At 39.7% G+C, this 22,700-nt stretch overlaps 1 protein-coding gene across 2 annotated transcripts; it reads right to left on the bottom strand.

Annotated features, from left to right (window-relative positions):
- Positions 1-17,535: 17,535 nt before the first annotated feature.
- twist1b (twist family bHLH transcription factor 1b) lies at positions 17,536-18,878 on the bottom strand. Of its 2 annotated transcripts, none has more exons than XM_035912328.2 (2): positions 18,177-18,878; positions 17,536-18,032 (listed from the first exon to the last, which is right to left on the bottom strand). In XM_035912328.2, exon 1 carries the CDS (start codon positions 18,707-18,709, stop codon positions 18,203-18,205), a length of 507 nt encoding a protein of 168 aa, XP_035768221.1. In that variant the 5' UTR covers positions 18,710-18,878; the 3' UTR covers positions 17,536-18,032; positions 18,177-18,202. The 2 variants fall into 2 exon arrangements, with proteins under 2 accessions (XP_035768221.1, XP_006801484.1); XM_006801421.3 differs by having other exon boundaries at positions 17,539-17,994.
- Between the last annotated feature and the right edge of the window lie 3,822 nt (positions 18,879-22,700).

Here is a 22,700-nt window from a genome sequence, read left to right as displayed (position 1 = left end):
AATCCTGTGGTTCATTTCTATGCTTCACCATATACCAAGGCCAAACAAGAGCTGCTCTGGCTAAAGATTTTTTTTTTTCCAAGCAGGGTTTAAGGGCTCTCTCATTATCACTATATACCGAGAGAGTAAAATGAGGGCCCCAGAAAAGGTCCCGCGGGGCATCTGCGTGTGAGGGAGTTGATTGTCCTTCACGCTGCACACTATATCACAGACTAATCTCCAAGGGAAACATCTGTGCGTGAATCGAGGCACGTGTTGGTGCAACTGAGTAGAGCTTTGGAGAAAGTGGGAAAAGCAGGGCCTCAAGCTCCATTAATGTTGCTGCTGCCATGTTCGCTCATCTGTGCACTTTCCAAATAATGTCATCCCTCAAACACACTGAAAAGTACCTGGTATGTGTCGTGGATTTATTGGTGTGATGTGTTATACTTTCTAAAGATACAAATGGGATATATATATATATATATATATATATATATATATATATTTTTTTTTTTATTTTTTTTTTTCTTTTTCTTTTTTTTAGAAAATTTAAAAATAACATTTAAAACAAAAACAATGATGTAGTGGAAGCAATTAAAATAAAAGTTCTCCTTCAGATGTTTATGTATGACAACACGTTGCCATACCCGTTGCCATAGCAGATTCCATGCTCACAAAAATGAGCTATGGAAGTTAACACGGGATCCGACTTGCTTGTTTTCAGCCACATTTAAATGTCTTTCATCAGCGATAACCAATCCTCAAAGGCTACACGATATGGGTGAAAACTGCAGAAACAGCAAGTTGAATGTAGTGTTTACAAAAAACCTGTACAAGTCTTTCAATCTTCTTTAGGTTGTTTATGACCTCATTGTTGTTTTAGCTTTAGAGTCTGTTACTGAAAGCATGGATTGATGCATGGCATTCATCTGGGTTCCGTTCTTCTCGAAGAAAAATCAAACTGAGGCCGCCTTGTATTTAAATTATGCTTTTGTCTGGCACAAGTTGTTTGTCTTCGCTGTGTGAAACCACTGTGGTATCCTGGGGGACCATGAGCAGTTTGAAGTAAATGTTTCTGGACAATATATGAGCTCTAAAAAGTTTTAGAAGTCGGCGTGCTCTTAACGTGCCCCAGAGAGTCGCTGTATACACATAATTCATAATGAGGAATGAAATACACATTTTCATGTTGTGTGACTGGTCTGGGAAGAAGCCAGACTGTGAAACAGCACTGTGACACATCCACGGTGCTACATCACAGTTTCAGCAGAACACCACAGCGTAGGGATGTTGTTGAGCGAACATAACACGCTTCTAATGCAATATAAGAACGTGTTATCCAACCAGACGGGAATCTGTGCCCACGCTGGTCGTGACAGAGTCGTGACAGAGTATTTCTTTTTGACAAAGTGGGAAATTGCCTTTGACATGATGGGATCATGTGATTTAGATGCATAGGATGCCACAAATTATGGTACAGTAAAGTTAATGGCAGCTCGACTCATGTTTTGAAGCTCAGCTGGCACTGCCACCTCATATGGTCTGGTGTTAATCCGCCATGAACAAGCCTGCATTATGCCAGCAGTGTAGTAGAAGTGAGTGGGAAACAGGTGGCCTTGGCTTTCTCTCATTCCTGTTCTGAGGCAGGCTTCTGGACATGAAATTGGACAGCTTGTAGTCTTTTAGGGAAATTGCTCCCAAGCTACTTTATTAGTAAGTGAAAATAAACCTCAAATATTACACAAGTGTTTACATGTGTGCATTTGTGCAATTCATGAATTTTCATTTTCAGTCACTGGGATGAAAGGAGCTGTTTGACATTTTGGGGAATGGGTTTATTTGCTCTCTTGTTGTGCATTCGATGAGGAAATTAAAACCAGTCTCATATATGTGTCTCTACAACTGTAGCAGAAATTTATAACCAATTAGTGCAGGCCCGTAATGACCTAGAAGTTTCTGCTGCTTTGATATAAAATACCGGAAATAGCCATAAGCTCTGAATCCATCATGACAGCTTTCATGTTACATTTGACCAAACTAACAGGCATGTGTAGAAATGGATGATTTTTTTAGCCTTACAGATCGATAAAAAGTGCTATTTGATTTAATTTAGCTTGCTATATGTAGTGCACTGTTTAGTGGCTGTTTCCCCTCTGATTTTAGTGTGAATGTGTGTACATGCTGCTCAGAACCATAGACTGTATATAAAAGATGGACTGAGCCACTGTGGTATCATGCATTGGTTTTTGACTTCACATTTTAAAGCGTGTTTTTTATTTATTAAGTTATTTTCAGAGCAAGTAGTAACCAGTATTTAGAGGACATGTTCAACTGCAGGCTACTCTTTCACTCACTAGCCCCAATGTTGCTGTTAAAGAAACTGCAATTGTTGTCACTTTTTTCAGAACCTTCACTTGTATATTAGAGTCCAGGCACTGATTTATGTAGTAATGGAGTTTTGAAGCATTACCTAAACTAACTTTGATTTAAATGGTCACCAGACAATGAAAAAAGCATGCACTGAATCACGGAACAATCTCATTAAGAAATAAACAGATAAAAATTGTAAAAAAAAGTTTTTTAAAAAGTGAAAAAAAAAATTGATGACTTAGTGACAAGTTTTCCCCAGAGGTTGGATACTTCTTTGATTTCTCTCTTGAATACTTCAGAATTTTTTGTGAATATTGTGGGTTCTTTTATTTTTTAAATGTGCACCTTTATTCCTTAAATGAAGGTGAACCTAAATAAAACAAACACATCCCTCAGTGCAACAGGCAGTTAGCTCAGCAAAGGGAATGTTAATTAAATCTGCGTAAATTAAATCTTTGCATTAAGCTTCATAATTAGCAGTTGGCATGTTCATTCCTAGGACAAATTTAGCAGTAACAGTTCTTTTGTAAGAATTTTGTAATAAGTGCCTTTCCAAAATTAAGTATTTCTTTGGGTTAAGCAGGCTATGTTTCCTAAAGTTTGAACCCTTTATGCTCTCGTGGGAGAATGTAGCAGCATTTAGCGATTAAAACGAGCTAAACATCTATTGCACTGACTAAAAGATGCACTATTACAATACATTTTCAACAGTTCTGTAAATAAAATAGTAAATAGTGTAAATAGCATGTGTAATGCATCAAAAGAGAATAGAAGTATTACAGTATATAAATGACACCATATATGCATGAAAGAAAACGGGCTGTCTGCTTTGAACACCCATCATATCTTCAAAAGACCTTGTTCACTGTTATCACTTAAATCTTGGCGGCAGCACAAAGTGTAATTTCATGGATTTGAAGAAATTGATAGCAGATTGTCTGCAAGTCTGTCTCTAGCATGAGAGGATATGTCATTGCACACTAAAATTGTCTGTTTTCTCTACAAAGTGGTAAAAGAAAAATCAGAAACTCCCTCCGTTATAATATTAAGATGATGGGCTGCTGTGTAGGATTTTAGGCATAAACATTTCTAATTATATGTTATTTAGTTATAGATTAGCTGAAACCGATTGTGTTTAGTTAAAAACCTACATGAGAGAACTCTTCAGAATTGCAAAAAAACCCCAATAAATTATTTAAAAAAACAGCAGTCATACAATCATAACTTTTGCACAGGTAGTATGTGCTGTGGCTCTGGTTTTTCACACTAATGGACACAGTCAGGTGTCAGTCAACAATTCCCAGACAGCCCAGGGAATCATGGCAACTCCAGTCCTCTGGTGCTGTGCTTGGATTAAGATGAGAGAGCATGGGGAGAAAGAAGGAGGTCTGCTTTCCATAAAGTTCTGGTATCCTGTGAGGCAGCTTCACTTCATAATCATAAATTGTCTAGATGGAAATTGGGGAGGGGGGTGTTCATCTAATCCCCACGTAACAGGGAAGTTTCAAAATCAAAAGATGGCCTGGCATCTCTCATGACAGTTTAATATCAAAAGATTTTTTTTGAGACTTCAAGGTTTGTGTTTTTCTTTCATTTGAAGATTTGGTACAAGGGAAGGTAGCTACGGAGTGTTTGCATGTCCACACAACACGTGTTTACAAAAAAACATATTTTGGTGATGTAGGTGTATCATAAATGTCTTCTCTTTTCCTCACTCTCTCCCTCTCTTGGGTATATGTATATATATATATACAGTATATATATTTGGCCATCATCTGACAGACCCCGCTCCTTCATCTCTCTGCTGGATGCTTTTGAGGACTAAGGTCCCTGGCTTCTTCCTGGCTTGTGCTCTGGCCAGCTCCAGCCCATGCGTGTAATGCTGTTTGTAATGAGAAATCTAAACAGGGAACAGCACTGAGGCATGACAGGAATTTGTTTCCATTGGAAGGAGCTTCTTGACAGAAAAAAAAAGACAGCAGAAAGAAAAAAGTAAGAGGAGGCAGAGATGTGTCCAGAAGGAGCGCTCACTTGGGCTAGAGCGGAAGACTAATGTTATTGTACATTGGCTGTCACTCTGCCAGCCCTCCCTCAACTATTGGTTCCTGGTGTCCTTACTAGGCCCCCTCCCCTGCCCTCTGTATGTTTTCTCAGGTGGACGGTGACACAGTTCTGAATGAGCCCCAGTCGTACCCCCGTCTGCATGCACGGCTGAAGACTGTGTCATCAGCTCAGAGTCCGGAGGGGCCTGCAGAGAAGCTGGAAGTTAAAGCTCCATGCGAAGTTCACTTTGGATGGGGGAAGCAGGAAGTTGAGGGGTAAACACTGAGAAAAAAACAAAATAGCAAAAAACTCAGGGAAAATGCAAAGAAAAGAGGAGAACAAGCTGCATTAAAATAAGGATAAGAGAAGATGACAGTCAGATGGTTAAAAAAAAAAAGATCAGACCACCCATTTTGCAAATTAGAGAGTGGTGGTTGTAGGCCAGCCTGTAAAGACTGTCTTGGTTTATGGTCCACGGAGGATGTCTTGAAACAGCACTGTTTAGAGTTTATTTTATCATGCCACGCCGTCTCAGGCCCTCCGTCAGGAATCTCATTCTGCAAAGACTAATTACAGTGTAAACACTGCATTAAAGTCTGTAGGCCACTCCACTTCACTATTTACCTTTTCTTCCAAACAATCCTGACATCCCCCCACAGATTGATTTTGTCCATAGAAACCTCCTCTGCTGGTGTTTATTTGTTTTGAAACTGGCATGCAATTCATGCTGAAATGGATGGATACAGATTTCAGTGAGAACATGAATAACACGGCTCCGTTTGAAAGACAGCACGTTTGGTCCCACCTGCAAAATGCAACCTCAGTTCACCGAGCGTCTGAGGATAAGCAGGTTTTCTATGAAAAAGGAGGAGGACGTAATGATTTTCAAACTGCTTAAGGCTGAGTGAAGAGTGAAGCAACAAAGTGCAAGTTGAACAGCTTACGCCTTACAAAAAAAAAAAAAAAAAGGACAACCAGGAAGCTGTGTTTCATTAGCACATGCATGGGTGCTGAGGAGTGGTCACTCAGTGTCAGTCACCTGCATGGCCAAGCCAGAGAGCATAATTATTACCACATGGGCCCAAAAGGGCCGGAAGAGAATGCTTTTAAGGCAGACTGAGAATTATGACCTCCCAGATCTTTTAGCATATAAAATAAACAAGGGAACTGCTACTGCAGGCAAGTTTGTGTGTGTGTATGTGTGTGTGTGTGTTGCTGTTTGTATCCTTTGTATTTTCACTTTGCAATAATTGTCAGCATACCTAATCATGCTGCTGTCTGAATAGCGCTTTACACATGTTTGGTAAGATGCTCACATCTTCAGTATGTCTGTTGATGCAGAATTTATTTAGAACAGTGGTGGCGATCTGTTCCTTGAGAAAAATGGGTAAACACTGTAACATGTAAAAGTCCCGCATTCATACTTTTACACAAGAAAGAGAGCAGAAGTGTCATCATTACACAACAGCATGGCTCACAGTGTGATCGTGTAAATCTGGCAACAGCAGTTTAGATAGTGGAACTAGTTTTAGCTGCTATATTCACTCCTGTTTTTTTTTTTATCTGCATCAATCCAGCATCAGCTCTTTATGCTTTTTTGCATTGTGCTGTATTGTGTAACTGTAAATGTATCTAAGGAGAAGGACATTAAATGGAACTACCCAAGTAAATTTAAGTACATGTATTTATTCCACCTCTGCCTGACCGTATGACAGAGTTAGAGAATAAGGTCTAAATGGAGGAGACTAGCATTCTTGCGTGTTGTGTGATTCTTACACTGACACCTGAGGAGTGTTGACATTCAGGCTGGGCCAGCGTAGCCGGCAGCTGCCTGGGAGGTGTAATAGGTTGTCTTACAAAGCACAGACAGGAAATGAACCTTGGTATCTCGCTTGAATCAGCTACATCTGGACTCAATTATTCATCCTCGTTGTTTTTGGCTGGTGATAAATGATTTAGTCACACCGCTGACACCATTTCTCGAGTACAAATATAACTGTTATATAGCGCACTGTACAAAAAGAAGAACAAAAAAGTGAAAAAGAAAAGCAACCTCGGCTCGTAAATTAGGAGAATACTGGAGTACTTCACCTGCAGCTGCACCATTAATGAAATTCTAAAAATCCAATTAGTATCTTGTTATTTATCAAAGATAATTCAGCCCAGGAAATACTTGTGTTGTTTCCAATGGTTTTGTGCCTTGATTTGTCTCCATATTGTGTTTTGACTGTTGTGATAAACTGTGCTCGTGGACATTAAATCCACACGATGCCTTCTGCACTTTCAAAACTAAGCAAACACATTATTATCTTTATCTTGACACAGTGATCTGATGTTGAAGCTGATTTGAGTATTTTGCTGCACTTGCACGCAGGGTGGAGAAGAGCAAAAACATTCAAATATCTTTCCAGTCCAAATCAAACACTGGCATTTCTGCTGTGACCACAGGAGAAAGTTTAATAGCTCCTTAGGGGTTATGAACTGTTGACAGTTAATAACTCATAAAATTTCCCCTTGAAGAGGATGCTAGATTCCATCTGCAGGGCACCCAGTACAAAGAACAGGAAAGTAAATATCTTGCAATTGAAGTGGACTGGAATTGCTCAGTGGCTGCTCACGGAGAGTCTCTAGAGCACGTCCCTCGAGGCTTCCTGATTTCTAGATGCAAGGAGGGAAAATGACCACATTACAGAGCAATTAAGTACCCGGATTTTCTTTCACTTTTGGAGAACGTGGGGGCTTTGAGAAGCATTGGAGGCAACTGACCTTCGTGATTGCACCTTATTTTATTGTACTTGTCATCTATTTTCTTTGGCCCTTGGGATGTTTGCCATGGTAACAGCACACAGCGGGTTGGTTGAGCTGACCCATGCTGTCCTCTGCATTTCCCGGCTTGGCTGTGATGAAGGAAAGTCTCTGCCCATGATCCCTAACCCCTGATGAGGAAGGTTCTCAATTACAGCTCCGGGTTCTACGAGGGCCTCACATCCCTCTCTGCTCCTTTGCCACCCCCATCCCGCCCCACCAAGGGCATCCTGTCCAAAAATAAGCTTCTATTTTCTAAGCCAAACTTTACAAGATTACCTAAATTTGTCAAAAAAGTGCAGGTCCCCAGAATCTGAGCCATGCCTGACATTTTCTGACTGAGGTCATAAGTTGTCTTGTTTTTTTTTTTTTTTTAGAAACTTTGTAGTTTGGACTTAGAAAGTCAGCATGACTTGTGTTAAATTTAACCAAGTTTGCTTAGCTGATCGAGGATGAAAGAGCTAACTTTACTCTTTCCAAAGGTAAGCAAATGAAACCATCATGGTGTCTTTGTAAAATTCAGTAATCAACCTGCTATAGTTTGCTTGTTTAGTCTTTATAAAACTGTAAGCATGACATAATCTTTTTCAACCGTCAGACTTGAACTCTATGAACAGTTGATCCAGGATACTCAAAAACCACAGTGTGTCATTTTACAGAGATTGGCGTCTCATTTGGAGTAGTTTTAAGAACAAATATAGTCTGTATAGATATAATATAACAAAATAGAATAGAATAGAATAGCCTTTTTATTGTACATGTACAACGAAATTGTGGGTGCTCCACACCAGCTGTGCATGGAATAAAAATCTAAATAGTAGGACAGCAAGAATAAATAACAGACAAGAGGAACACATACAAACCAGGAGGAAGGCACACAACAGAAAGGCACACACTAGAGGACAGGGCTGCAAAGTAATTAAAAGTAGTCCAATGGACTTGGTCTGAGTACAGAGTCCATGTGTGAGTGGTCTGATGTTGTGCCCCATGCCATAAGTCATCTTAAGTATTCTATAAAAGGCACAATCTTTCCTTAACTTATGCAACGAGTTAAAAAAAAAAGCAGTACAGATTTAAAAAACTTTAGCTGCTATAAACTGATTGTCACTTAATGATACAAACAATCATGCTGCATACATTGCTTTAAAACAGTGTAAAGTGTGTATTTATCCTCAACCATGTGTCCTAGAATTTTCATTTCATGGGTCTGTTTTATATTTTCAGGCAAATTGTTGCGGAGGGACCACAATTATCAGTGCAGACAGTGAAGCTGCAAGTTGATAGCTGGTGTGCATGGTGGGTGCTAGACACCCGAGCTTGACATTCACCTAAGTTCATAATCTAAAGTCACTGGATTTTTCTGTATCATAAAAATGACATATCTAGTCTACATTTTCTTTTTGTTTAGGACAGAAAAGTAGTTTGGTGTACATACATGGTTGTATTACATTTTGACAGAACCAATGCACCTTTTTATATTTATATTGACTTTTTATGCTAAGCTAATTGTGTCCTGGCTTTAGATTTATATTAAACAGAGAGACGTGGAGGTGTAATCTAACTAATTGTGAGCTGACCATCAATTTTAACTGATTAAAATTGACTAACAGGATTTTATTTCTAGAGCATACCATCAGTGACAAATAACACCATGACCATTGTATTTTACATGCTGCGTTGACAGGTGTGTGACACAGGCTTTAACAGGTTGACTGGATACTAGAGGAACCAGGCTCCATGGTGATGATGAATAGCAGCTTTGCTGGAAAGTGAAGTGCAGGCAAACTAGTTCAGCTTCACCTGAGAGCAAAACTAACATTTTGGCTGACTCCTCTTAAAACTGAGGACACTTTTATCCCGAGCTAGAAACTTTGTGTATCTTGTGTCCTGTGGGGTTAAAAGAAGAAAATCTATTTACAAAAGCATGAAAATATTTTATCACTAGCAGCAGGGGCAGGAGTGTTTTAATGACCTGATCCACAGGCCTCTGGCTGGCTGCAGGCTTTCTCAAACTGCAAAGAGCCCACTGGTCTGCCTGCCAACCCTTGGGGCAGCATTGAGATGAAACAGATAAGATAATTGTCTCTAATGAAATCCAGATCTGTTGGTCTGTCTGGACCAGGACTAGCTGGGCCCTTTTTCTCCCATTTCTCCCTGTTCCATATAGATTTTGAATTTGAAGAGAGAATGTGGAAGTCAGGCCCTAATTCAAACCAGAGCTCATGTACCAGCCCGCGGAGCTTTGATACTGTTTGAAGTTCTGCAAGCGAACCCTGCTCCATCAGCTCGCTGGACTCTGTTGTCATGACAACCCTAATTATCTTTCTTTACGGGCTAGTTTTTACACAGGAAGGGAGCCATTATGTTCTTTGGGCATTTGCATCTCTCTGGGGCAAGTGTTAAAGGTCAGGGAAATGAACCAAAATAAGAATACAACTGAGAAAACTTGTGCGTGCGTGAGAAAAGGTGACTCACTGCAACACATCAGATACTTTGGCAGGCATTTCTTTTTGTTAAACATCTCTTGAATTACTCACTGAAACACATGGTTGCAAGGACAGTTGAAACTCCAGCTTTCTGCATTACATTTTCAAGGTTCAAGTGAAGAAAGGCTTCATACTATGAGAAGTTGCGTTTTCTGAACGGCACACTAAAGCTGCATTTGTACCTTTCTTCTGTGCACCAAACATCAAAACTTGCTTCCTTTTAAACGCTACATTTCCTTTAGTTAATAAAACATAAGAGCACAGAACACAAAAAAAAAATCAGCCATTCTCCTGCTTCAAAATCTCATTTTATTAATACTCTGATTTTTCTCCTAAAATAACAGGCGCCCGATCATGATACATTATTCATTCTTATAATGTGATAATACACTTGTAATGCAAAAAAAACACAGCGCTGTTTTTCCTGATGGGTTTCCAGTTGTGTTCAGACGTTGTCCGTGGAAAAATAGTGTTCCACATATATTTCTTTGCTCTTGGATAACGTTCACTTGTACCAGACTCTTTGGAACCAAGACAGCAGAAAGTAACCCAGACCGAACTACCGCTTTGACACGACAGATGTAGTTATGACATCTTGTTCATATATTTTAAAAGTGTAAAATCTTTCCGCTGGTTAACGGGTATGATTCATTGTATGAGTTTTGAAGCAGTACTTTTCCATCTTAACATGGATCTTAAGCCAACCAATGTTATTAGATCATTTTATATTAATTACACCCCAGGTTTTGGGGCTTTTATTCATTAAAAACGTTTACATTACACTTTCACACAACCTTTTATCAAATGAAAATTAGTTTTGCAATAGACTGGACTGGTTTTTCATGTAATAATGAAATCATATTTCATTATTATAGGAAAAACCATAATAATGAAATATGATTTCATATTTCATATATATCTATATATCTATATATATATATGTATATATATATATATATATATATATATATATATATATATATATATATATATATATATATATATATATATATATATATATATATATACAATATATATATACATACATATATACATATATTTTGGAAAAATTATTTCCTTAAGTTGAATAGAAAGTAAAGTCAGTCATTTCCCATGTTTCATCAGACCGGCCACTGTGACCAAATGAAGAGCCTTAAGTGGTGTCACTGTGGCAGGGGTCAAAGATAGCTGCGAATCAAAGGGGGAGCCAGAGGTTGACCAAACAAATGGTCCTCCCTCTGCCCTCATGTAAAACTATCTGCCAAACACCAGTGGTCCTCTTTGAACTTGATTTAGCACTAAGGTCAAAAACAGCCGGTCATCTCTTGCAGAGGACGTGGCCAGCCCCCTCCCCCTGATGACATGGAGATAGAGGAGATAAGATCATGTTTATGTTGTCTTACACTCGTAGCATCAGTGTCTTTGTGACGGGTTTCCACAACATTCATATAATATTCTGTTATACAATCTATAGTTCAGACTTTTTAAAGAGTTTAAAATTATGTCAGCGAGCACAACCGCATGACAGCAGCTTCAAAACACCTAAATTAACATTTTGTTAATGAGTAGTTGCTCAGCATGGTAATACATCATAATTACAGTGCAGAGAGTCAGGGACATCCCACACTTCTAGTAACACATACAACTGTTCTTTGTTGTTATCTGTACTTGATGTCATTTTGTTGATCCTCTGGCCAGTTGGCTCCTCTGTCGACAAGCTGAAGGATCCCGGTGGTAGGACTGAAGGGGCAGCCTTTTGCACCAATAACCCTGCTGGGATGGCAGGAAATATATTATGAGTCATAGCTTAAACAGAACATGAAAGCTGAGAAACCTATATAAAAAAAACTATTGCTTAATACGTTGTGTAACCAAAGACCCTTTAGATATTCAAATATTTGAGAATTAAAACAAAAGATCGATTGCTTTCAAGTATTGCTTCATTTTTTGTAGATTTAATATGTGTATATGCAAACTTGTTATATCTGTCTCTTTTATAAATTAAAAAAAAGATGAGAGATTTGGTTATAGAAAAGGTGCTCTGGACATGGCTGTCTTCACTTCCACTTTTACAGATGATACAAATACGTCTTTTTTCCACCTTCAGTTTATTGTTAAACACATAATACATTGTGAAGAGTTGCTTTGTCCTGTATGCTCAACAACGTTTTGTGGTGATGGTCAATTAGATTTTCCCTGCTTTGACATAATGCTGCTTCCTGCTGAGAGCACAGATAAGAATAAAGTATTGAAGATGGTTGGGGAGGAATAAGGAGATCATTGTAAACAGGTAACAACAGATCAATTATCAACATGACAGCGTGGTGCTGGGATTCAGTATTTGAGGGGAGGGGGACACTGGTGGGCCAGCAGGTTAATGAAGGCAATGGGATTAATACCCAGGGAGTGGAGCGCCCTAGGGACGAGAGCAGGGATGCTGAATCATTAGAGGCCTATTGACCTCTGGGCAATACACAAGGACTGCATGTTTTACTCTGAGTGTGAATAAGTTGTGCTCTCCTCTATTTAACATCCAGAAAGAGGTTACTTTAACTAGATAAAGGATGTTAATAGCATTTGTATTATTTTATTCATATATGTTTGTAGTGATCATTTAGAATGACATTATTTTATGTAAAATAATGTAAAGAGATTTCAGTGTTTATTTAATTAGGGAGCTAACTCAGGGCTTTATGACTTTTACTAGACGTGGCACCTTAATTGAGTGAAGCACTCTTCAAAAACTTTACCTTCTGCATGGAATTTTTTCCCCCCCTAACAGAATAATCCTTTGTATTTCATGCACAAACTTGGGCTACAGTTACGCTCCATCCTGATTGAACATAAACAGCAATGTTTGAAATCACTGCACTGGACTATGACTGCCCTCCACTCCATCGGTATGTTTATACTTCCTGTGAGGGGCCCTCTATTTATGGACAACTGAAGAGCACAAATAATCATCCCCCTCAAGTGAAAAATCTGCTTTTATTATCTGCAAAGTTTCGCAATGCCTTTGTGTACGCTCACGCTGCCTTCTGATTGCCTGTTTGTTATTACAGCGATTCTGCTGAGCCAATGGGGATTTGGCCAGTTCCTGAAGGTGCCAAGCCTCTTCCAGCCTTTTCCTGTCTGTGACATCATTGTGTATACCCTTAAAACACACTGATCCGTGTCTTGTCTGCAGCCTGGGTGGCACACATTACACGCAATGAAGGTTAAACACAAGGTGCACACGTTTTCATTGTGCCCTCTGGATAGTTTTGATCCTGGAAACAATCAAATGGCAAATGGCAAAATTGTGATGTCATTCCTCAGGATCAGTGTGTCTTTTGCTGTTATAAAGTGGTGACCTGTTGTGGTTCAGATTTGAAGCTGACATCTCTAATTGGCTCAGACAGTGTGTGTGTGTGTGTGTGTGTGTGTGTGTGTCCACAAGAGTCCAAGCAAATACAAAAGCATCAGTTTAACTTTTTCCTGAAGCAGTCACATACAGTTTCTTCTAATATGCACAAAAATGTCAAGAAATTTTGATCAAACTACGACATAAATCCTTCACCATAAGTTCTGTCATGGTTTTAGACAAAAATATTTAAACTTTTAAACTGTGTGTGACTGCAAAGTAAAAAAAATAAAACTTAAAAAATTTCAAACTAACTTTTATTTTGAAGAAAAGAAACAAATAACCCACGAAAAAGTTTTAACCTTTCTTTTTCCACTTTTTCACAAATTCATTTGTTTAAATTGCATACAGAAAATTCTATCTGTCATATCACAAGACTGTGCATTTTTTAAAGGCATTAATCAGCAAAATTAAAAAAAAAAAAAAATTCGGTCTACATTTTTTCCCTTCACAATCTTTCCTTTCACTTTTTTCATCTCATGTCTTTAAATCAAGTCAGTGCACCACAGGTGCCTGTCTGCATTATTTAAACTTCAAATGCTGCCGTACCTGGAGAGCAATGTGTTATGGTCTGAACACATGTTTCTTTGGCAGGTTGGAGACACAGCATTAGTGGCTGTCTTCCATCAAAGTGATTTATTTTAAATCCAGGGAAAAAATATATATGTTGAAAGCCTCTTCTCGATGTAGTCCTACAGCAGTTTTTAGCACTTGTTACTGTAACTGAAGCTCTCTGAAGAACTAAAATTAGATTTTTAAAGTGCAGTCTGAGGTATTTTCAGGAGATTATTACAAAAGTCGGAAAAGGTGACTTTCTTTCAGACACAACAGTCAGAAAGGGAGATTTTTGGCACATATAGTTCTGTTTGGGTTCACATGCACTGACATAAATTGTAAATATATTTCAAACGTTGGGTTGTGCCAGTGTGCATTTTCTAAAACATGCCTGACTGTACGTAAAGACAAATCAAACCTTTTGAAGATTCATTCGTTTTACATGAGGGAAAATTCTTGTGAGCTGAGGGTACTTTCACATTGTAAACTGACTAAAAAAATCACCACAGAAAAATTCTTCTTTTAGCACGTGACGCATTTTCAGTACCAGCACCAAAAATCAAAGGAATTCAGACTCTCCCAGAACAAACCATGATTTTATTTAATTAATTGTGTTCTTGTATATCTATTTTAGCTGTGAATCTATTTTAATGTGTAGAATAAAATCAAAAAAGTTTATTTTGTTTGACATCTCACACACACAAAAATATTAATGCTCTTTTTCCACAATAGCAAAAGTCAAAGGATCCAGCAGGTAATGCAAGGTGCCATCTGCTGAGAGCTCATCGTTGAATACAGATTCTCCCTGTCACTTTTTTCTTTCTTTCTTGGACTAAACGATGTTTTTCCATCTTTAAAACGTGTCTTGTTGTAGTCACATGTTAAGAGCTTACTCACATGTATTCTTGAAGATGTCGGTGAACAATATGACTGCTTTATTTATTTATTTAGTGGTGAACAACTTAACCTTACATAAAATCTCTTCTCAATTATTATAGACGTTAATGCATTCAGTAATCATCAGACTCCAAACCCAGGATTATGCGCTGTAGCTGTCTCTCTGTGTTTAGTCTCTCCTCTGTTTCCCTTCCTCAAGTGCAACCCTGAGACCTGATCCCGACTCCAGTTCACCCACTCCTGGCTTTAATATGTTCGCGTTCTGGGCCATTGTTGAGGGTGTCTGTGTGGGTCTGAAAGGAGCTTTTGCTCTTCGAGCTTCAGGAAACAGGGATTTAGTCTTAATAGCCGAGGAAGCAGTCAACTCCACACCTGCTTCTTCTTTTTAGGGGTAGAATTAAAAATATTTATAGTATGGCACGAAATAAAGCAAAACTATTGTTGTTGTTGTTGTTATTATTATTATTATTATTAAGTGGACAAATTGTTGAGCTTCTTATTTAATAAATTATCAGTCTTTGCTAAAATGGGCTTGCTAAAACGAATAAATAAATAAATACAAATAATTATTATATTAATTGTAGTCTGATTTAAGAACAGTAACCTGAGTAACATGAGTAACGTGATGTATCAAACTGCCATCAATTAAACTAAACAACAACGACAAAACAATCAAAGCCTTACATAAAAGTTAAAGTTTGAAAGATTTCTGGCTATAATCTAGCATTTAAATAATAATAATAATAATAATAATAATAATAATAATAATAATAATAATAATAATAATAATAATAACTTCATAAACGGTAATTAAAAGTTTTCATAGTTTCACGTTGACACAGCTTATACTAGCTTCACTGGTAACTCGTGAGGTTTCTATATACAAATTATAAGCGAAAGGAGGATCGGAACAAAAATGAATCGCAGCCGAGGATCACAACGGCAGTAATGCTACAGCCTCTGTCAGGGATTTATATGTGCCATGCATTTCTTTTCTTTTTTCTTTCTTCCCCAAAATGGCTGGATGATAAATTCTCTCTCTCTCTCTCTCTCTCTCTCTCTCTCCCCCCCCCCCCCCCCCCCCTCCACACACACACACACACACACACAGACACGCACGCACACACACATCGCTTCAAAGAAGTGTGAAACTTTGACTGCAGTAGGCCTGTTAGCGGTGGAAGCTTTGAAAGAAAAACATTCTATATTTTCTTTGCCTGAATTTTCTTACAGACAAATAAACAGCAAGTGTAGCGTTAGGCAACAACATCACGACCAATGCAGAGCGACCTTTCTGACAGCCTACCTTTGTCTTTCCACGGTCAGTCACATCCATATTATTCCCTTTAATCGATCCACGTTAATCAAACCTGTACTAGTTGATCTGAATGTAGTGCCACAGGCTGCTAAGAGGAGCTGCTCCAAGCTCTCTGTGCACAGCACAGACTCGCCGTGCACTGCGCTGCACGGCGAGTCTCTGCACAGTCTGAACATCTGCTCATTTCACGTGACTTTTTTTTAAAAAAAAATACTAACATCTGTTCTAAATAGGTTTCATTCTGTGCCTCTGCACCGTGTCAATTGCCAACTCCTCTCCTCCGAGAAAGGGAGAGGAAACTTATTTAAGGTAGCTTCTAAGGCCTGAATTGGAAATTATTGTTTTTTTTTTGTTTTTTTTTTTTAAATAAGGAAAATATGGGCTTTTTGAAATATGGGGATTGGTCACAGCTTCTATTTGCTGTGGGCCCTGATTATTTATCTGATGCTATAGTGGAAATGGTTCACAGTAAACATTTCGGGGGAGGGGGGAGGTGGAAATGCTGTTGATACATAGTTGGGAGGCATTTCCCCTGAACGTCCAGTGCTTCCACGCGGGGACCCACAGCCTACCTTCACGGCCTCCTTAAGTTTCATAGACATCTGGGAATTCCATACATGCCTCCCAAGCCAATTACACACCTTCAAACGGGCACGCACTTTGATTTGGACAGCGAGAAGGACTTTCCCAGATCACCGAGATCAATCACAGCACGATAGCACTGTGAAAGATTTATTTAGTGACAATACGCAGGAATACATTTCAATGCTATACAACGTGGGGAAGTCGCTAAGTTACCGCTGATGTAATGTGTGCAATTACACCAGACGTGAATCGATTTTTTTTCCTCAGTTATGATCTCATAAGGCACGTCCTTTGTAACTGACGACAATTTCTAAAGAATTTCTGAAATCCTATAACCCCTGAAGTGAACTTCTGCTGAAGTTCAGTTGCTGGCAGAAAGGAGACTGTAGCATGAGTCCAGCAGCGGGCTCATCTGACCTCAGTGTAACTCATTTACTTATAATGGCGAGTTTCAAGCACAGGCCTTAATCCAACTGTAAACAAAGCCAGAGAAAGAGAGAGTGAGAGAGAAACTGGAGACTGCAGGGTGCTTTCAAAAAATGTTTTAATTAAAACGCAATTTTAGATTGACTGGCGCTTTTTTTAACAGCACACACTGTGCTGCAATAAAAAACGTTTCTGTCTTTTAAATCAGGAGTTGGCCTCAACCTTTCCTTAAATAGTTTTCGTTATATGTGAGAAGCGTACCAAACCATGATTTAAAAAATATTATTTTCTTTTTGGATGTACAACAAATAATAATATTTTTTTTTCTTTTAAAAAACCCAACATATATCCAACACTTCTATCCATGCCAGTAATAACTCCATCTGTTTTTCCTAGCTGGCAATAGTGGGAGGTTTTACCATTAAATTGATGGATATGCAAATGCAATCACCCTCCACGTGATGTATGAAAGCTAATTTATTTCATATGTAATTTATGTTGACTATCAAATGTAAGCGTGCTTTACTTGGCAGTAGTTTCGCCCTCCTCACTGGCAAGCACGCTGGGTAAAAAGAAGGGGGGAAGTCAAATGCAAGCAGCTTTCATCGTCTTTCTTTAATGCAAAAAAAGTTATATACAAACATTTACAAAACTGAAAAAACGATAATAAAAAATAGGAACGTATTTATTTCAGACACAGGATCTATTCTCCAACACGTTTCATCAATAAATAAATAAATGCATTCTGAAAAATATTTTTTTTGCACAGGTTAGATCCACAAAGTCAGCCTGTATTGTGAGCTACACCACCAGTTGACAGTCTCCCTCTCTCTCGCACACACACAAACGAGAAAAATAAAAAACAAAAAAACTGAGACTTCAATAATGCACTTTGACCTCCACAGAAATAAAGCCCAAAGGCATGCATTTAAAAAAGGCGATATTTTAAACATTCGTCGTCAACAGCACGAAAACACACCAGAATTGGGGTGTATGGAGCACGGCTGTGAGTCCCTTTCGGGCCTCTGCACAAAACTTCTGATGTCGTTAGGCGATCCCATGTATCCAGCATTGGACTCCAGATTGTCCCTTTTCAGAATGTGAGTAGTAGATTCAGCAGTCACCTGTAGGTAAAATAAGGCATTCGCTAAGTCACGAAACTCTGCAGAAAGACACAAGGAAAAGTGTACAAAGTAAAGCTGCTTAGGTTGAATTACACCACTGTACTGTACAGCCATAAACAGTCTCGTGTTTTATTTATTTATTTTCCAGTCATGCAGTTTTAGTTGACAAAAGCCAAGCGTACCATTTTGGGCATGATTTCTCCAGGTGCTAGTGAGATGTTGACATGGACCAAGCGCCCTCCATCCTCCACACAGAGAAGGCGTAGCTCAGCCTCTCGTGAGCCACATAACTGCAGCTTGACATTTTGGAGTCCAGCTCGTCGCTCTGCAGCACCTGGCAGAGGAAGTCGATGTATCTGGCTGCAAGTTTTAGGGTCTGTATTTTGCTGAGTTTGTCCGAAGGTAAAGTGGGGATAATTTTCCGCAGAGCCGCGAAAGCCTCGTTCAGAGACTGGGTCCTCTGTCGCTCCCGGACGTTGGCCATGACCCGCTGCGATTGGAGCTCCTCGAAAGACTGGGGGCTGCTGCTGCTGGACTTCTTCCCTCTTTTCCCAGGGGTCGGGCTATCTGAGTCCTCCCCATTTTTCCTGCTCGGTCTCCTCTTCCTCCCACATCTCTTCGGCTGTCTGTCCAGCTCCCCCTCGCTGTTGCTCAGGCTGTCCACAGGAGAGACTGGGGAGCTGCCCGATTCTTCCCCCAGATTTTCCTCAGACATCTCCACCTGGGTCGATGGCGGCCAGAAAGTGTCCCCCCAAAATTATTTCCCTCTCATGAAGTCAAAGAGTTAGTCCACCTGTGGCTCTACCAGGCTTTGAAGGCACCAACGAATCCATAAATGGGTTACGGGAAAGACAAGTCTTTTCTGTTACTTGAGATACTTAAGCAGTTCTTATAGGCTGCATGGCGTAAACTTTTTTGGGGGAAAGACGGGATTGGTCAACAAGATGAATTACGTGAGTCGAGGGGCGGGAGTGTCTCGGCAACTATCAGCACAGCCCTCAATGCAAAGCCAGAGCTGGGAAAGGCAGCTTAAGGTGCTATTTCTCATGATTGCCTGATTATTATGATTGCAAAATAGACATCAAAATATAAGATAAAGTGAAAAGCACAATGAATTTAATTAGACTCCTAGCAGTGGGGGAGGAATCGAAAAGTCAAAGGCTGATCAAGGCATTTCCCACGTTTTCCTTTCCAAGCAAAACGGGGAAAAAGGCACATGAAGAAGTTCACATAGCAAAATGACACACGAGACATGAGAAGTAAAAACAAAGGCGCATAATTTTGTAGTTGAACAGGAGAGAAAATCAAACTGAGACTGGAATAAAAAACAGACTAAATAAATCACTAGAAACGGGCGCACACAGCAGATATAACACTGGCACGTGTGCAGGTGTCATGTCATGTTTATTCCCAAGAATCGGTGTGTATCACGCAAAAGTTCCTTAACGAAAGAGATTTAATTCACCCACTTAAGCATAACATGCCTCTACATGGCTGGGGAGTGCAAAAGGAAGACTTTGCTAGGGTCCTGGTGTTGATGCTGTTTGTGCTAAAAAGGTCTTCAAAATGAGAAAACACAGCAATAATGAGCCAGGATGAGGTCTTTCTTTCCTTTCACCAATCCATCATTTAAACAAGCCAACTGCTCATCCATCATCCAACTTCATATCACTGTGTGTGCTATAATCTCCACTCTTCTCTTCTTAAGAATCAACTATAGTAAATTATGGGGGTACATCTGTAGATATTGGCCATACAGATTTGCATGGAATAAGCGATCCCATCTCACATTTTACCATATAGTGTAAAAGTTTATTTTTAAGAACCGAGAGGGCTATTTTTGTTGTAACATTGGGGGGAAAATTCATGTAAAACAGCGTTAGATTCAAATTTTTATGTGCTTGCTCACTCTGGACAAGGAAATGATTTTTTTGCCTGTTGTTTCCAGTCAGAGAGATGAAAAGAGGGCAGCTTTGTGTATTTGGCTCTCTGGTATTTACTAGGTTGGTGATACAATATCCATCTTGTTTAGTGGAGGATTACTTTGTTTAGGTTGGGAAGACTGTGGTCCACAGGAGCAGCATCTGGTTCAGGAAAGGGGTGGGGGGGGGGGGGGGGGGGGGGTCAGCCAGGGTCGAAGGTCACAACACTACCAAACATCCATTTACATCTTCGTGGAGGCCTGAGACTTAGTAGACGTATTGTTCCGAGGGAAACAGGCTTGTTTAAGTGAGCGGTTTCCTCCTTGTATCAAAACTTTTACATTTTAACTAAAGAGACAATAAACTGTGTTTGAAATTTGTTATTGCAGAACATGCTCATTCATTCATTCATTTTCCTTTGTTAAAAAGTACATTAAAAGTACTTTCAGAGATTTGTACAACTTAAAAAAAAATCAGAATAGCTAAGGCCTCATCAAGGTGAGCGTACCTGTCTGGTATAATAAATCTCTGGTGTAAAACTTTGCACAATCATCTCTGCTGTACAAAAGAGACAATCCAGTTTTATATTTACTGTTTTTTTGAGCTGCTTCCTTTAAACTGAAATGAAAAAAAGTGTTCAAATGAATGAAGCGTTCATCTTTTTAATGTCAATCCATGTGTCATGTACTTAAACTGTCGCAAAGCACATTTATTCAAGTGCTGGAAAAAATTTACTTGAATAATCAAGTGCTGCAGATCGCTCTCTTAGATAAAAACCATGATAAATATATAAATTATGATACTCAGCACTTCCACTATCGCGCCTTTAAAAATAAGTTACAGCTTACAAAGGAAGTGTAGCGCAGTGCTTCGTTGCTATTTGTTATCTTCTTTTACAACTCCGATATTTATGACTACACTGTATTGTATCACTGAGGAGTTTCAGTCGGTTGCCTTCCTGCGTCTGCACATGTGAACTAAGCTTTGTAACTTCTGCAGCCACACTTGTGCCAGAGGAGTTGTGATTTCAAAGTGAGTGCACACTTAGTTCACGAGGAGTCCACATCTTTCCTCATTTTAAAAAGCAGTAATGCAGAAACTGGGATGGACACCCATGCTACATTTACATTTCTTGGCAGATCTTTCTCCAGAGTTCAGCTCTTTGCTGCTGAAGTAACTCTGAGAAAACACAGCTGCTTCTCGAGAATATGATGTCATCACGGGACAACTCCTCCAGTGTTGATCTTCAATAAGGACAAAACCTTCATTGGTCAGTTACAGACTCTCAGGGCTTGAAGTGCATGAAGAGGAGATAAGCAGCACCGACTGCTTTCTGATGTGACTTACTGCTCAGCCTAGAGTAGTGGCACGTGATAGATGAAGAAAGCCTTTTCCCTTATCAATGAGCAATGAGTGGCTGTTGTGATAAAGTCAAATGCATATTACTGATTCATGCAACTTGACACGCCAGTCATGTGTGACCCCAGAGCGTCATTAACCACCCCTCCCTGAGGTCACATCAAGGCAGACGCCACTCAGGCTCTCACTCTCGAAGCACTGAGTGAGAGCGAGATCCACAGAGACCTGTCTATTTTCTCTGCTCAGGTCTTGGAAGGCCGTGTTTCTCTATCAACCTTCTCATATCTATTGAAATAACAAACCACAGCCCTCCACATGTATGAGTCTCCCGCTATTGACAGTGATATTCATGTTCACTCCATTAAAGTGTAACCGCAATGAGTCCAGTGCCAGCTCGCCAAGATGGATCAACTGCACGGAATGAGAAAAGACAGAGGTGCGCTCTTCAAAGAGCAGCTCCAGATAGCGTCTAATCAGCCCTCGGGACTAACAAGGTCAAGCAGCAGCGTTGGATGACCACATTTTTTCCTCTGAAATACTCTCAAAATGTCCCAGTCTGTGGAGAAACCAGACATCGCAATCAGGGTTCTTTCTGATAGCGGGGGATGGCGAGATTTGGGGTGTTGAATTGGGAAGTGATGATAAAAACAGCCCTTTATAAGCTGTCTGGACACATAGGAGCCAAGACTTCTGAAGTTAGCTGTAAAAGAAAGCCTTTGAAAGCCTCGGCGCTTTGAAGTTACAGGTTCTAATCGTGGCTCAGGCCAGATTTCACGGAGCAGAATAGAAATTTAGTTTGAGAAATGCAGCAAAGCCGAGCCCATCTCTGCCCCTTCCTTATCTGATAAAAATATCATTTTTTGTGAAGCGAAAGGCTCATGTTGTGCACAAAGAAGTGCAGATGTGTAGAGGCATGAGTGTGAGTGTAATGGATGTTCTGTTAAATCTCGTCATGTGATCCTAATGACTCTGCGGGATATCAGACAGCTCAACCGGACAATGACACCTTATTAGCCACTAAGAACCAACAAACGCCCAGTATGTTTTCACAGCTTGGAAACTCTGGGTGATGTGGGGACTGTGAAGAACTGGCATCCTAGCAGTATAATCTCTGCTTAAAACACACACAGACACACACTTGCACACACAAAACAAACACAGACCCTCCTCCGAGAGCTTGAGGAAGAGTTTCACTGGCCAAATGTTACTCACAAAACACAATTTATGTATTCTCTGTATTGAGAAAAAACAAGAGCTCACTGATTTCTAAACTGTCAGTGAAAAACTAGAGCATAATCTAAATACATTTTATGGTCCTGCTTTATCTAATGCCTCGGTACCACTGAGTCATGCCTTCTGCTGGCTATAAAGCATGCTGCCATCCAGCAGACCACACACGCATTCACCCATGCTGCTGCAGCATGG

This window comes from Neolamprologus brichardi, chromosome 11 (genome assembly GCF_056152115.1).
Source record: "Neolamprologus brichardi isolate AB-2024 chromosome 11, ASM5615211v1, whole genome shotgun sequence".
Taxonomy (NCBI): domain Eukaryota; kingdom Metazoa; phylum Chordata; class Actinopteri; order Cichliformes; family Cichlidae; genus Neolamprologus; species Neolamprologus brichardi.
Note: the sequence above shows the minus strand (reverse complement) of the source record. Positions and strands in the feature narration are given on the sequence as shown.